The sequence below is a fragment of the Camelus bactrianus genome, chromosome 17 (assembly GCF_048773025.1).
Source record: "Camelus bactrianus isolate YW-2024 breed Bactrian camel chromosome 17, ASM4877302v1, whole genome shotgun sequence".
In the NCBI taxonomy this organism is placed as follows: Eukaryota; Metazoa; Chordata; class Mammalia; order Artiodactyla; family Camelidae; genus Camelus; species Camelus bactrianus.
Window position 1 is genome coordinate 6,256,770 of NC_133555.1, and position 15,941 is coordinate 6,272,710.

Sequence of the window (15,941 nt, forward strand, 5' to 3'; positions counted from 1 at the left end):
GGCAGGAGTGAGACAAGGAGAGACTGGGAGGCACAAAAAATATTAACTTTATAAGGATGGGATGCTTGGAACTCTGGGGCTTAGCAGAACGCAGGAAGACTGGAACTGAAGGGAAGAGCATCAGGAGGACAGGCATAGTATATCACGGTGGATAGGGGCAAAGACTCAAAACTATCTGGATTCACATTGTATCTTGGTAAGCTTGGACATGTACCCACCCTTACAGAGTCTCAGTTTCCTCATCTGTAAAACGGAGATCCCCAAGGTCCCTGCTCATGTGGTTGGGTGAGGAATTCAATGAGAAGCTAGTAAAATGCATCTAGCTCAGTGCACTGTTGGAGCTGTGCCATCAACCTTGTCAACAGGATACTGAAGCCTGGCTTTCTCGGTGAGGCTGTCCGTGGATGGAAGGAGCCCTTGGACTTTTCTCATGACACTTTTTCTTCCATCAGTCGTCCTTTCCTCTCCAGCTTCACAGGGTCCCCTATCCTGGGCCATGAGTGAGCTGAAGGACTGCCCCTTGCAGTTCCATGACTTCAAGTCTGTGGACCACCTGAAGGTCTGTCCCCGCTACACAGCGGTGCTGGCCCGCTCTGAGGATGATGGCATCGGTATCGAGGAGCTGGACACTCTGCAGCTGGAGCTTGAGACCCTGCTTTCCTCTGCCAGCCGACGCCTGCGGGTGCTCGAGGCTGAAACCCAGGTGATATCCCACAGAGGGGACATCACCAGGGATGGACTAGGACAAGTAATGGGATCGGTCACTGAGCCCCATCTGCTGGGGCCTGGGGCAGGGGAGCATAGGGGGATAGAGACCCAAACTGGGCTTGTGTGACATATAAAATACGCAGGAATGTGCATGATCCTCATAAATTGCAAGATTTCTGATTCACTAAGCATCTCTTGACCCCTGCTTCCCACGATGTTCTGGGTCCTGTGCTAGTCATTAGAGAGAGGTAATTAGAACAATTCTGGCTTTCAGGGAGTTTGCCAACCAAAGGGAGGGGAAGTCAGACATGTACCAGGTGATGTGCTGTTGTGATTAGGAGTCCTAGGGGAACTGGCATGGGGAGGCCTGGATTTGAATCCTGGCCTAAGCACTTTCTAGGGATGGACTATGGACTTGCTGTTTCCCAGCTGTGTGGCTTTGAGAAAATTATCTGCTAGTTCTGAGGTTCAGTTCTCTATCTGCAAAGTTGGCTGGATAATAGGGCCTGCCTCTGAGCTCTTGTGAGGATTAAAAGAGAGACTTTTTGCAAAGGCTCAGCCCAATGTCTGACACTAAGTAAGCATGTCAAACGTTATTTATTGCTATGACTCTGATTATTTCTATTTATGGCATAAGCATCCTCGGAGCCTTGTGTGCCAGGTGCTATGCCAGATCCTAGGGGACAGAGATGGCTAAAATGAACTTCTTGGTGTCTAGTAGCTTATAAACTTGCTGGGGAGACAAGGTACTCTGTTTCTTCTAGTTATGACCAAACACTACGAATAGGCCTACAAGTGGAGGTATGAAGGACCAGCCTTATGGAGGAAGAAGATGCCATTTTAACTGGACCTCAAAAGATGAATAAAATTAACTCGTGGTCCCTGGGAATCCACTGGAGCTTTTTGAGCGAGGCTGTGGCACAATCACTTGTATTTTAGCATCTAAGAAGCTGGGTAACTGATGCAGAGAGGGCTTCCCAGTTGTGGTGATTTTTGAAGTGAAGGTTTGCTGGGAGGATTGCTTGCCTTCACCAAAAAGTTACCAGTGGCATATTTTCCCAGGTCTAACATGCACTGAGATGTGATCATCTGTTTGACCTTTTTGCTAAACGCTGTAACTGGCTTGGGTGTTACAGAGGTGAAACTAGTACAGGCAAACAAGTGAATCGAAAGATGAGAATGTATGAATAAAATCCTATGAAATGGGCACAGAAAAGAAGCTGAGTTTTGCAGGATGAGTAGGAGTTTGCTAGATAGAAAGGGGATGGGGAAAGACTTGGAGCCTTCATGAGTTCTAGATCCTAATTTTTCACTAGGAGATGGAACCATCCTGTGTCTTCCCTTCTCTCCCTCAGTGACGGTCTCTGTGAATTTCAGATCCTCACCGACTGGCAGGATAAAAAAGGTGACAGACGATTCCTGAAGCTGGGTCGGGACCATGAGCTTGGAGCTCCCCCCAAACATGGGAAGCCCAAGAAGCAGAAACTGGAAGGGAAGGCGGGACATGGGCCAGGCCCTGGTCCTGGGCGACCCAAATCCAAAAACCTTCAACCCAAGATCCAGGAATATGAATTCACTGATGACCCAATTGACGTGCCACGTATTCCCAAGAATGACGCCCCCAACAGGTCTGGGCCGGGGAACGTAGATGGGGCTCGGAGTTCGGGCATTGAAGGCTGTGGAGGGACCCGGGGCCAGGGCTCATGGGCACCCACTCAGGATCTGCTTTTCCCTGCAGATTCTGGGCTTCGGTGGAGCCCTACTGTGCTGATATCACCAGTGAGGAGGTGCGCACGCTAGAGGAGCTACTGAAACCCCCAGAAGATGAGGCTGAACATTACAAGGTAGGGACCCCAGGCCTAGATAGACATGAGGGAGAACAAGAGGGCTCCGAGGTGCCTCAGAATCAAAGATTCCAAAGGTATACATCATCGTCCTCCCCCCTGCCCTGCCCAGCCTCCTGTCTGCTCCATTAACGCACCCGGACACCCAGGTGCTAACTCTCAGCTTCCTCCCTTCTGTCCCCATCCAAATGGTCACCATGTCCTAAGGCGGCATCTTCAGGGAGGCCCTCCCTTTTTCCCTCTTAACTCCATCCCCTCTGCTGGGGCTCAAGCCTTCATCAGCTTTTACCTGAATGGCCTCTAACACTTTCCTGCCTGTAGAGGGGCTTTTTCTTTTTTTTAATGTATAAAAATTTACTTTTTTTTATGATGAAAATAAAGGAGGTTCCATAACAAAAAACGTAGAAAATACAGAAAAGCATTGGTGGGGAACTCTCCCATTGTCATGATCGGATGTGCTCATGATGTGGCCCTGCTCCCAGGCCTCCCCTGGCTCCCATTACCCCCAGAATCGCGTCCAAGGTCTCAGTCCTTGGTGGCACAGCCCCAGGGCCCCTCTCTAGTTTCCTTGGCCACGCCGCCTCTTGACTGTTGTATTTACCAGCCCCACCAAGCACCCTGCCCTCACCCCAGGCCCACGCGCGGTCCTTGCTGATCACTGGGCCTCCGCTCATGCGCTTCTCTCCTTGGCCACCTGACACCCTTCAAGCCCCTGATCGCACGTTACTGCTACCAAAATGACTGCAGATTCCCCGGCAGGAAGCTGGTCTGTCTTCTGTGCTGCTACCACCCGTTGACCTACCTCTGTCACTTCACTTGTCTGAATTTTTAAAAAATTAACTTGAAAAAGTAATCCATTCAGGCAGTAATAAGTTCAGGCAGCGCAAACAATATTTCCCTCTCACTTCTGACCCTCAGGCCTCCAGTTCTCTCTGGAGACAATAGCTGTCATCTGAGATGATCCACGTACACACACCCTTCTGCACCCTGTATCTTGGAAATTGTTCCATATTGCCCTCAGCGTGTGTTTCAGTTCTTTACGTACCTGGCTTCCTTACTAGACTGTGAGCGGAGAGGTTTTGTCTTCTTCGTCTCTTCTCACCTGTACCAGGCACAGGCCTCGGCCCTGGGCTGGGTATTTGGGAGACAGACAAGTGAAGGCGTGAGGAATGGACGAAGAGCCTGTTGGCAGTCCCAAGTGCACAGATAGCCCCCACATACCCCAGGCATGGCTGGCCCGTGTTTACCCACCTCGGGCTGGGTGGGGTGTCTCCCACAGATCCCGCCCCTGGGGAAGCACTACTCCCAACGCTGGGCACAGGAGGACCTGCTGGAGGAGCAGAAGGACGGAGCCCGGGCAGCAGCCGTGGCTGACAAGAAGAAAGGCCTCATGGGGCCACTGACCGAACTGGACACTAAAGGTAGACCTCTCACCTCCCTGCCATCCCCAAGCCAGGATTTGAGTTCCCAGAACTTCAGCCTACCTGTCCACCACTTCTCTGCCCGCTTCAGATGTGGATGCCCTGCTAAAGAAGTCTGAGGCCCAGCACGAGCAGCCGGAAGATGGATGCCCCTTTGGTGCCCTGACACAGCGCCTCCTGCAGGCCTTGGTGGAGGTGAGCATCCCAACCCAAAAGAAGAACTACATTTACTTTCTGTTTCAATGTTCCATGTTTATTTTTTAATTGACGTATATTATACATTTAGAAAGGTACATAGGTCATAAACGTAGAGCTTAATAGGTTTCACAGATGAGCATGCTTGTTCAGCTAGCCCCAAGATCACAAAATGAAACACCAGTATCCTAGAAGCCCCTCCAAATTTTAACCTCCCCTCAAGGTAGCCGCTACTCCACAGTTACTCTTGCTGAGTGTTGGCTAAGGGCCCTGTGCAAGGGCTTTCAATACATCCTCCCATTAGAGGCAAAGACAGTGGTTAGCCCTGTGCTACACCTAAGAAGATTGAGGCTGAAAAAAGGGAACTGTTGGCTTGAGGTCACACAGCTAATAATTAGAAACAGGACTCAAACCCAGGTTCAGGGTCCCTTTATGCCCACTGGCTGCCCTTCGGCACGTCTCTTCACCTCACTGAACCTCAGTTTCATCTCTGGCTCAAACACAACAGTGTCTCTCCCACAAAACATTCTGGGCACATGTTCCAGGTTGGCTGAAGTGGGGGTGGGGGAGATCTCTGTTCCCCATCAGATAGGGACCCCAGCTTTGCCATCTCAAACATACACTCTGCACAAGGTCACTCCCAGTGTGACTGCCACTCCAAGCCCACAGAAAAAGAGCAAGGAGGAGCATGTGAAGGTCATCACTGGTCGTGGCTCTTATCTCTTCTGATCACTTTCCACTGGAGAGAACTTGTCACATGACCACACCTGACTGTAAGGGAGGCTGGGAAGTGTGGTGTATCCGGGCAGCTTATGGTCCGCTGTAAGCCCAGCGACTACAGAAGGCAGGTGAGATGGGCTTTGGGGCAGCTAGCAGCTGCTGGCACGGCACGCTTACCTCAGCGCCTGGTGCACTGCAAACATGGAACAAACAGGTCTTCTCGTTCCTGTTGCTGAATGTTATCATCACTCTTCTGTGCTCCCTTCCTTCTGTATCAGTACCAAAAAAAAAGGATTTTTTTTAAATGATCGAAGCTTTTTTGAGTCCATTTGGGAAGGCTTCCCAAAGTGAGTGGAATAGGAAAGAGAAAAGGGTATTTCTGGTCTGCAGAAACTGTCCTTGTAGGTCAGAGGGGAGCAGGGAAAGGGTAAGACTACAGCTCTTTCTCCCTCCATCCATTTCTGTGCTCTTCCAGGAAAATATTATTTCCCCTATGGAGGACTCTCCCATTCCCGACATGTCTGGGAAAGAGTCGGGCGCTGACGGGGCAAGCACCTCTCCCCGCAATCAGAACAAGCCCTTCAGGTAAGTGATATCCTGTCCATGCCCCACAGTCTGGCCTCTGCTTCTGTTGGCTTCTGTCCATCCCAGCATGGGACGGCCTTTATTAATAGAGAGGCCGAGGACATTATCATGAAGCCCAACAAAAGTCAGATGTGCGTGCTGGCCCAGCATTTCCACACACAGACCTGTGACCGGGCTTTCAGTGTGGCACTGTCCTTATTATCAATAGCCTGAGTGTCCAACTGAAGGGGAATGGTTGGCTAAACTGTCATAACTCCATGTGATGAAATAACTTGCAACTATGAATCATATTAGAGAAATATAGTTAACTGACGTGAAAAAATGGTATCAATAGAGTGATAAGGGGAAAATGTCAGCTGTAGCACAGCACAGACAGCAAGGATCCTATTTTTACTTGAGACAGATTTAAATGTGTGTACGTAAGGGGAAAAAAGCTAAAATAGTACATAGTAAAAGTGGAAATAATGTATAACAAAGTTTGGAATACACTGTATTATATAATGACATAAAATACATACATATATTTTGTGTGTATAACACATAACAAGATAATAGTAGTATGTGTAATAGTAACAGATAAAGTAATAGTTGTTCTCTCTCGGTCGTTGGTATTATAGGTTTTTGTGTATTTTATATTACATAACATTGATATACGTTGCTTGTGTTTGAAACAAGACCAGGTGTGTCTGTCTATATTTTTATGACTAGGTAGCTCTAGGGTCAGGGTGCACAAAGAGATAGGAAGGTGCTTGCTAACCTTGGGCATCTCTGAGGGGTCCCCCCTCCAAGCTGGCCCTTGAACTGCACGCTGCCTTGCCTGGCAGTGTGCCGCACACCAAGTCCCTGGAGAGCCGCATCAAGGAGGAGCTGATCGCCCAGGGACTGCTGGAGTCTGAGGACCGCCCCGCAGAGGACTCGGAGGACGAGGTTCTCGCAGAACTGCGCAAACGGCAGGCCGAGCTCAAGGCGCTCAGTGCCCACAACCGCACCAAGAAACACGACCTGCTGAGGTGGGTGCTGGCTGGGCGTGCGGCCAGGGGTGGCCAGCGAGGCTTTGGCCACCGCTGGTCACCTTCCAGGAGCTTCACCACAGGCAAGTCTTTCCATGCTTAACTGCCCCCCCAAAGTGTTGTGAAACATTTCATAGACACAGAAAATCTGATGGAGTAGTACAGTAAACACCAATTATGCTCCACCTCGATTTATCAACTGTTAAGATTTTGCTGGACATCTGTGATGATTATCAGCCCGTCACCAGGAACTAACCAGTGTTTTAGGACCAGTTCTTCAAGGAACTGGTTGCGATGTTTCTCATTGTGTGTTTATTCCTATCTGTCTTGCCCTGCGTTGGTCACAACAAGGGTAAGGGGGATACCTGGAGGAAGAGGCTGCCCTTTTCCTGGGGAGATAGAGAAGTCTCCTTGCTTCTCCTAGACAGGTGCCCAAAGGGGCAGGGCACACTCGTCCATTTGGCCCACTCTGTCTCTCAGACTGAGGGCTGGGAAGAGAGGCAGGGCAAAGGGCTTGCCGTCACCACGAGTGGTTGGTGAAGGCCAATGGAAGGAGAGGAAGTTGCTGACCAGCTTCTAAGGCATTTAAGGATGAGGGCGTACTGAACGCCTGTCAGGTATCAGGGAGTTTGTGTACACCCTCCTATTTGATCTCCACTACCACCTAGGGAGTAGGTGGTATTTTTCCCTGTTTACCAGATGAGGAAATAAAGGCCCAGTGAAATGAGTGCTCTGCTGAAGGTCACACAGCCCGGAAACAGCCAAGCTGTGACTTGAGCCCAAGGCTGAATCTAAAGCCTCTTTCTAGTTCCCTCTCAAGGGCAAGTAGAAGAAAATACGGATGAAAGAGTGCAGAGGAGGGGAGGGGGAGGGGTGAGAGAGAAGTAGGACTTGCAGATGCAGAAGTCTTGGGCAGAGAAGGAACTAGCCTGGGGGTATCAGAAGGCACAACCCTGCCCCGAGCAGCAGCTTCTCCATCTGAAAAATTAACCGGTTAGACTAGATAGATCTCTAAGTGACCTTCCAGCTCCACCATCAATTGAATTTATAAGTCAGATTCCATTCTGAGGGTTCAGTTTGGTATCTCACTCACCTCCTGTAGACCTGGGTCTGCCTAGACCCTGAGGTTGCTCTGGAATGTGGATGCTGAAGCAAGCAGGTCTTCTGCTGGCACCGGGACCTTTTAAAGAAGATTGTTTGGAGCCTCCCTGCCTTGATTCAGGTCGCCTACTCATTAGTTGTGGGATCTTGAAGCATTTCTTATGTCCTTGAGCCTCAGGTCCTTCACTGGTAACAGGAATAATAGCACCTACCTCAAGGTTGATTGAGCTAATATTTTTGAAGTAAGGTAGTACCTGTTACATTGGCACCAGGTAAGTGTGGCTCAGTAACTTTGCTTTTTGGTATGAAACAGTCCACAGGAGTGGCAGCCTGGGGTGGTGGGTGGGCTCAGTCTGGGAGGGGGAGGAACCCTACTCTGGTGGGCTTCCCATGGCACACGGCCAGCTGGTCCCCACAGGCTGGCGAAGGAGGAGGTGAGCCGACAGGAGCTGAGGCAGCGTGTCCGCATGGCAGACAACGAGGTCATGGACGCCTTCCGCAAGATCATGGCTGCCCGGCAGAAGAAGCGGACTCCCACCAAGAAGGAGAAGGACCAGGCCTGGAAGACTCTGAAGGAGCGTGAGAGCATCCTAAAGCTGCTGGATGGGTAGCCCTCACCCCGCCTACCCCCCGCCTGAGAGGGGGAGGCCCACTTCCTTATTTGGGCTGCAGAAGCCATGGCCTGTGGCAGCCTGTCTAATGTCAAGTGGCAGCAGTCTTTAGAGGCTGTGGCCCTTCCCTGAGGTCTCCTGGCCTAGCTCTGTACAGCCAGGACACGGGAGGCCCCGCCAGGCTGGCCGGGCCCCAGCCCCTGCTTGGTCCCCACGATGAGGGGGCTTCATTTCTAGGCCTTCCTCATCCCCCTCTTCACCACCCCCTCCCCAACCCCTCTCGCCCTCAAGGACTTCTCCCTTGTGGTTTTGTAAAGTGCAAACTTAAGAATAAAGTAACTGCTGTGGTTTTTTAAAAAGCATCCAGAATGTTTGAATGTCTGTTATTGTGGGGTAGAAAGGAACTGGTGTGGGTGGCAAAGTTTTAGGAGGGCGTGCTTGGTGGCTCTCAGTCTGCGGCCACTCACCCATGTCGTTCACTCAGGGAGAACTTTCTGAAGATACCTGTGGCTGCAGGTAACCAAACACCCCAGCTCAGAGTTGTTTAGCAAGGAGGTGTGTTAGCTAGGGGTTTGGTGGTCTTGGGGCAGATGGCATCCAGGATTGGGCGATCCAGCAACTCAACAGGGCCATGAAGGGTTTCTCCTAAAGTGGGGGTCCCTTCCACCTGTGCAGTGGCAGCCAGTAGCGATTGACTGGTGGAGGCCAAAGGCTTCCTCATGTATGTCTAGCACGAGAGAGGGCAGGAAGGCGCCAGCTGGCTTCCTTGGCCCACCCAGAAGAGAACGAAGCCTTTCCCAGACACCCTCACGTCCCACCAGACCAAACTAGGCCCTATGCGCCCATTCCTGAACCAGTCACTGGAAGACTCTAAACCATTCCCCATGAGAATGGAGTTTGCTTCCTCACTAAGCCTAAGGCAGTAGAGAGAGGGTGGAACGCAACAAAGATCTGAGTAGGAAGGAGAAAAAGGCCGGAAAGACCATTGGCAACGTCCCTTCCATAGCCCGGGTGGGAAGCTCGGCCTGAGAGTTACAGATGAGTAATTACGCTCTTGTCGCTGTCTTCAGTTGTTCCCAAACTATAGTGTCAGAGAGTCATTTGCAATTTACTGTGGGAAGGTTGAGGTCCACATGGAGGAGGGGAGGGGAAGTTTCCCTGAGGAAGTGACCTGTGAACTGAGCCATAAAGAACCATGGCCAGGACAGCCAACATTCCTGTACGCGCAGTACCTCTCCTGTGGGAGAACTGCCCTTTCCCCGTTTCATGTGGCTCTGTGAGACTGACAGACGAGGGTGGACGCATGGCCCTAGCTTAGCCAGTCTCAGGCTGCCATCTCTCCAGCCACAATGATTGGTCCAAAAGTGGGCATGTGAGCCAAGCCGGGCAAATCGAAGGCCTTTCATAAGATCGCTCCATGGTTGCTCAGAGAAAGGATTTCTCCTCTTTTGTATGAAAAGCCATAGAATATAAGCTTGAACCACCCAGTAACCCATCTTCCTGCCACAGGGATGAACCTGCCTCAAAATAAAGCCAAGTCACAGAAACAGAGCCAGGAGATGGAGAAGAAGACAGAATTCTCATGATGTAGCTGGACCCCCGGATCCTCTATTGGAGTTCAGTTACATCCACCCACAGATGCTTCTTTTGTCTTAAGCTAGTTTGTTTTGGAGTTTTGTCATTTGTCAACTAAAAAAGACCTGACTAATAAAAGTGGCTTTTGGCAAAAAGAAGGTAGAGTAGGGTCCTGAGAGAAAGGACAGCGTGAGGGCCTGCATCCTACTACACGCGGGGGCGGGGGCGCTGGGCCAGGTTTTCAGTGACTCACTGACCCCAGCTTGTGTATACCCTTCTCAGAGAGAAAAAACACCCTCACTTAATTTCATGAATTAACTCATAAAATTAACTGCTCAGGAAATTCAGCCCTGCACAAGGCACTGTCAAACTCATCAAGCTACTGAATCTTCTCAACCACCCCAAATGGTAGGTACTAATAACATCCCATTCATAGACAAGGAAACTGAGTCTTATGAGGTTACACACTTTGCTTCCTCAAACAATTGATAAGTGGTTGAACCAAGATTCATACTCAGTCCACTTGACCTGCAGACAGAGCCTCTTCATTACATAACCTGTCGGGGCTCCACTCCCCTTTCAGTCTGTGAATGGTACTTCTAGGCTGAAGCAGTGCACAGCCTGTGCAGCCGTACATAGCAGCCCTGCCTGCAGAAACCCTATTCTTAATTAACTACTCATTTCCATGTTCATGAGAACAGACCATAAGTATGGTAGGCGTCATTAGTAAAGTGTTCTAGGAACAGAGACAGTTTTGTGGAGGAGGCAAGATGGGAGCTGAAGTCCCAAAATTAGGTAGAATTGCGAGCGGGGAAGGGAGAAGTTATAAATAGAAGGAAGAACCCTAGAAGAGTGACTGGTTCCTTAGGGAAAAGACTGAACTTTTAAGGATCAGCTGTGAGAATTCTAGTTATTCTCTACTGCACACCTACCATCTGCCTGGTACTGTGCTGGACCCTTCACTCCCATGTCTTACTTGTTGCTCACCACACACCTACAAGGGGAACAGTCACCTGCCCACCCTGCAGAGGAGGACGCCAAGGCTCAGAAAGGTTCATTGCCTTCTGAGGATACACAGCCTTGGTGCAGGAACAGTTAACACCCTGATAAGTACCAACCCAGAAAGAGCTGACAACCACAGCAGGACAGGGAGTCCCTTCTTACAGCCATATTCCTGTCTGCTGGAGCCAAAGAAGGCCTCCTTTATGGGGTCTGGAGAAAGCTGGGTTCCCTGTGAGGAGGCGGGGATTAGTTCCAGCACATCAAGGCTCCAATTTTAATTTGAAGCAATACTGATACCTTATCATCAGTTTGATGAAAAAGCCTTTCGTGTCTTGGCTCTGAAAATCCTCCACCATCGTCGTTTGTCCTGAGTCCCAAATACCTTACAACTGACTTTCAGAAACACTAGGGTAAGTGAGAACAGGATTGGGTGGAAGTTAAGCCCTGGCGTAGGGACCATGACCCAGCCTGGGTCCCCAGGCCTTGCCAGCTCCTGAGCACTCTGACTGGGGGATGCTGGGTCCCAGGTGAGTTCTGCTAAGAGGGAAGTGATGGCTGGAACTCTGTGGAAACATGGTCAGAGAGTAAATTCCTTTCCTGGTCTGAGGCTCAGGACTCAATGGAGAGAACTAAGCACAAATGGACCATAACTCACTCACGTATTAACTCAGTCATCATTTCTTCTCTTCACTCACCTAGTTCATTTATTCACCCCATGGACTTGCCTGCATTTCCTTATTCATAGTTCCGTTTCCTTACTCAGTGACCCTGTTGCCGTGGCTGAGAGCTAAGTAGGTGACTAACGTTTCCAAGATGGGGAGACAGCTGGGCCGACAATCAAAGCTCAAGGCAATGAAAACAATAACAGACGAATGTACAAAAGCTGCAGGGACCTGAGACAGAGGACGGCTGAAGAACGGCCTAGAGGGTCAGGAAAGCCTTCAGGGAGGATGTGGAAAGGAAGCTGCAGAAGACATTCCAAACAAAAGGATTGGCAAGGCCCAGAGGAGCCAACAGCTGGCCTGCTTAGAGAGAGGTGAGAACTTGAGTGTGACTGGAGCCCTGGGTGTGGGGAGGGGGAGGGAAGGATGAGAGATGAGGCTGAAAGTAGGTTGAGACCAGGCTGGGACAGGCTCTGAATGGCGGGTTAAGGAACATGGGTTTTACTCTGAAGTCAAGGATTCTGAAAGCGTGGTAATCCTACTACCCTTATTTTACAGATGAGGAAACTAGAATACAGAAAGGGGAAGGGCCGGATCGGACAGACAGTACTGAGCCAGCCTTGTCAGCCAGGGCTCAGACTTTGGATGCCCTGTTCTAAACGTCCCTCTCTGGGCCTGCCAGCACCACCACGTACAAATTGTACGTATTGTGGGTGAGAATCAGACAAAAGTTGTAGAATCACTGCCCCAGAAGATGCCTGTGTCAGCCAAGAGAAATCATGAGGTCTGGTAAATATTAAAGGGAACTCTGAGCCTTTTAAGACAGGCTGCTCCTGAGAGGGTGAGGAGCAGGGGTCGGTACCAGGAAGGCGGAAGGGAAATCCCAGATTTGGAGCTTGACCAGAACTTGCGGGGCTTCAGGAATGGAAAGAGAAACCAGATTGAAAGCAGCTGTCCTAGGGCAGCTGATGCCTCGAAAAGAAGAAAACTCTTCTCCTGGGTCTCATTTCCTACTGAGTGCCTACTGTGTACCAAGTATGTGTTGGGAACCCAAGAGACAACAGGAGAACTAGCCTACTGGGTGAAAGGCACTTTCTAAGTTGTCTCATCCTCAAAATAAGCCTACAAAGTAGGTATGACTATTGGTGTAATGCCACGTTCTACATGAGGAAATTGAGGCTCCGAGCCGTGAAATGATTTGTCCAAGTTCCCACAGCTGGTAAGAGGATAGAGCTGGAGTTTAAACCTAGATCTGTCTGACTCCAAACATTCCAATGCACCATTACTGTCTCAACAGCAAAAATGAAAAGATGTGATGAATACATTTAAATCCATTCTATTTCTTTGTTGTTGTTAAAATATAATTTAAATAACTGAACATCAAATTGGTACACACCCACTGCTTTTGGTATAATTTTTTTAAGTGACTTTCTGATTATAAAGTTAGTATTACTCAACAAAAAATGTGTGGAGAATTCAAACATGTAGAGAGAAGTAAAAGAAACAAAACCAAATCAGATAATTCTCTGACCATTGTTAACATCTGTGGTGTTCCTCTCCGCTCTTTGCTATGAATAATTTGTGGTTTGCGTTTTACATTGAAGTTATCAAACTGCACACCTGCTTAACATTATACGCACTTTTTTCCTGTTTTTAAGTAGGTTGCATTACCATCAATTTACGAGCTGTGAAATGTATTACATCTGATGGATGCACCTTATGTTTTTTAATCATTCCCTTCTGGGTGATCTCTTCTAAATTCTGCTGTTATAAAAATATTTCTTCAAACATCTTGGAGAGTACAGCTTTGTTCTAATTTTGGATTATTTCCCTGAAATTGATTCCCAAAAGAGGAATTCCTGGGTCAAAAGGCGTGGACATCATTTAAGCCTTTGATGCATACTGCCAAACCGCTTTCCAAAAAAGACATTTAGCAGGTCATATTCTCACCAGAAATGTAGAAATATCCATTGCTCACACTAACACCAGCTTTTAGTGTTACCAGTTTTTTAAACTTCAAATTTGAAAGGCTATAAATGGCTTCTTTTTTTTAGTTTGCACTTCCTTGACTACTTATGAGGTAGAGAATATTCCATTGTCATTGTGTTTCATCTGTCTCCTTTGACCATTTATTGGGTTCTTAGTCTCTTATCAACTTTATGTGTTCTTTACATAATAGAAATACTAACCCATTGTCTGTAAAACATTTCCCCAGTCTGAAGTTTGCCTTTTACCGTTAGCTATGATTTTAGAGTAGAGCAGGTTTTTTTCCTTTCTTTCTTTCTTTTTTTTTTTAATTTATTTCCAGCAACAGAAATTAAAGTTAAAAATACTTTCATGTTTTGTAAATAAACCTGTCCATCTTTCTTTCCCTCATGATTTCTTCCATTTTCTCTAGTGTTGAAAAATTATTCACTCCTCTAATGGCTTATATTCTGTTGGGTTCAAGAATTGATAGAGATGTCTGAGCTGTTTTGTCATGTTTTAATAGCAAAGGGGAGAAGGGGATTATTTCCTTTAATTTTTTTTTCTTTTTTCCCCCCTATATATTTGACTTTCCTTGACTCACTTTTTGTTTTCGTACCTTGAAATATGCTCACTGGGGGTGGGAGCTGTAGGAGGAAATGCGAAGCTGTACACGCATCCAAAAAAGTCTGGAAGAACATGTACCAAAATACATTACCACTTTTTGTCTGACTGATGGGAGCAGGGCTGGGATGGATTTGTTAGTAGTGCCCGCCCAGCACTGCTATTTCCTTTAGGCAAGATAGCCGTCTTCAGTCCTTGTGATTTTAGTGTGGCTGACCATTAAAGCGCACTTACCCGGTACAGTACCTCACTCCCCAGCCAACAGTTATGGGGGTAAAGGGGTAGGCATGTTGCTCCAGCAGAGCCCATCAGAGTCCTTCCTGAGACTGACACACGTGAAACTGGGTGTAGCTCTCCTTTGGCCCGGCTCAGCTGGAAAGCCAGGACTGCTTCATACCAGGCTTCCTGCCAGGTAGAGATCACTCTGCAGGGGAGAGGAAGCCAAGGTGTAAAGAGAAATGGAGACAAGGAGAGGTGAGAGAAAGCAAATCCTGTGAGTACTGTGTCTCCAACTCCAGTCTCAGACCCTGATCCACGGTGTCCTTCCTTCAGTCTTGCCTCTGTCATAGTGAGCCATAGGTTTCTCTTTGGTGAAGCTGGCTTAGTTTGGAATTCTCTTACTTGACAAGTGAAAGAATCTAGCCTGTGGCAATGAGACTTGGGGGATGGAAATTGTCCCTTAGCACCTGTCCCTGGATGAATCAGGTCCCTTCTCTGAGCCTCAGTTTACACTAAAGTAAAAGTAAAGTCTACCTGTCATATTTTGAACCCCAATGGTATTCCAGGCACTTCACATCCATTATCTCCTAGAATTCTCAGGAGAATTCTAAGTCAGTCATCAATATTTCCATTTTTCAAACGAAGAAATTAAGGCTCAGAGAGGTAAAAGTGTGACTCAGATAAGTCAGTCTCTAAAGCCTTTCCGGGAACCTCAGCCATCCTCCCCTCTCACTGTGAAATGGGCCTAATAAACGGACCTTTCTCAGACATAGTCCTGAAGATAAGAGAGGGGAAAACCAGTTGAAACTGAGTTGGAGTAAGCATTGTCGTTTCCCCATCTCCAGCAGGAAAATGCAGGACTTCAAGCCTGGGAGCAGCACTGGGAGGTGATGGAGGTGGAGGGGGTGGGTCTTCAGCAACAAGCCTTCTCTGGCCCCACCGCTACTTCTTAGGACTTGCTCCCCCACTTCTTCCCAAGGAAGGCTTTGCACAAGAGGACTTCGGTCAAGTCCCTTGGCCCACTGCCTGCCGCCCCAGGAGCCTGCTTCCCCTCCCTAACCTGGCCCCGAGCCACCGGCCCCTGGCGCCTACCCAGTCACGTGGTCATCCTTGGCCGCTTCCTCTGGGATCCTGATTTAACTCTCCCTCCTCCCCCTCCCCTCCCAGCCCCAGTCCCTCAGGGCACCACACCGGTTTCGCCTGGCAGGTGTAGGGAATTAAGCCTTAGCTCTGCCTCAGAGAGGGACTTCGGGCTTCAGTTTTCAAGCCTGTCAAATGGGGTCCTCTCCCACGACTGCCTCAATTCTCTTCATTGCCAACTCTTGCCTAGTCCTTTCCCTACTATCTCATCCCTCCACCTCCATCAGTCTCCTAAACCCTTCCCAGGGCGTAATTCGCGTGGCGGGGGCCGGGGGGAAGGGGTGGATAGAGCCCTTCCCTAAAGGAGATCCCAGAACCGGTCTGAAAGAAACTCAGCGAGGCCAAAGGGTGAAACTGGCCAGCTTCCTGCACCACACAGACGGGCTCGAATTCGATTCCGCTTCTGACCAACTGCTGATTTTGAACCCTTCATCTCTCTGTGCCTCAGTTGTTCCTTCTGTGAAACTGGGACCCTGTCGGGAGACGAAGGTTGGGAAGAGTCCAGCGGAGGACAGGACCTGAACTAAGGGTTCCTTGGGCTCCCCCCGCCCCCTGCACC

General features: G+C 49.0%; 2 protein-coding genes across 7 annotated transcripts in view; one reads left to right on the forward strand and one right to left on the reverse strand.

Moving 5' to 3' along the window:
• OGG1 (8-oxoguanine DNA glycosylase) overlaps nucleotides 1-15,941 on the reverse strand; it is a 34,412-nt gene that overhangs the window by 3,626 nt on the left and 14,845 nt on the right. For 2 of the 6 annotated variants that reach the window (XR_012499845.1, XR_012499841.1), the window contains 4 exons: nucleotides 14,258-14,447; nucleotides 5,066-5,157; nucleotides 4,037-4,158; nucleotides 3,598-3,683 (listed from right to left, as the gene is read on the reverse strand). Coding sequence is in view for 1 of the 6 variants with exons in the window: in XM_074344378.1 (XP_074200479.1) it covers nucleotides 15,681-15,855 (175 nt within the window). In the remaining 5 variants the exon portion in view is untranslated. Of the gene's footprint in view, nucleotides 1-30; nucleotides 935-3,597; nucleotides 3,684-4,036; nucleotides 4,159-5,065; nucleotides 5,158-14,257; nucleotides 15,856-15,941 lie in introns of those variants that run through there. The other 4 variants (XR_012499843.1, XR_012499844.1, XR_012499842.1 and 1 more) reach the window with 4 other exon arrangements.
• On the forward strand, nucleotides 497-8,557 carry TADA3 (transcriptional adaptor 3). Its single transcript, XM_010953020.3, has 8 exons — nucleotides 497-703; nucleotides 2,086-2,336; nucleotides 2,447-2,552; nucleotides 3,832-3,973; nucleotides 4,065-4,168; nucleotides 5,364-5,473; nucleotides 6,298-6,483; nucleotides 8,003-8,557. Exons 1-8 carry the CDS (start codon nucleotides 497-499, stop codon nucleotides 8,193-8,195), a joined length of 1,299 nt encoding a protein of 432 aa, XP_010951322.2. The 3' UTR covers nucleotides 8,196-8,557.

Bases quoted from the DNA above. Each gene is read 5' to 3' on its own strand.
- TADA3 (XM_010953020.3), top strand. From the start codon at position 497: ATGAGTGAGCTGAAGGACTGCCCCTTGCAGTTCCATGACTTCAAGTCT. The intron at 704-2,085 runs GTGATATCCCAC...TGTGAATTTCAG, and splicing joins TGCTCGAGGCTGAAACCCAG to ATCCTCACCGACTGGCAGGA. The intron at 5,474-6,297 runs GTAAGTGATATC...CTTGCCTGGCAG, and splicing joins AATCAGAACAAGCCCTTCAG to TGTGCCGCACACCAAGTCCC.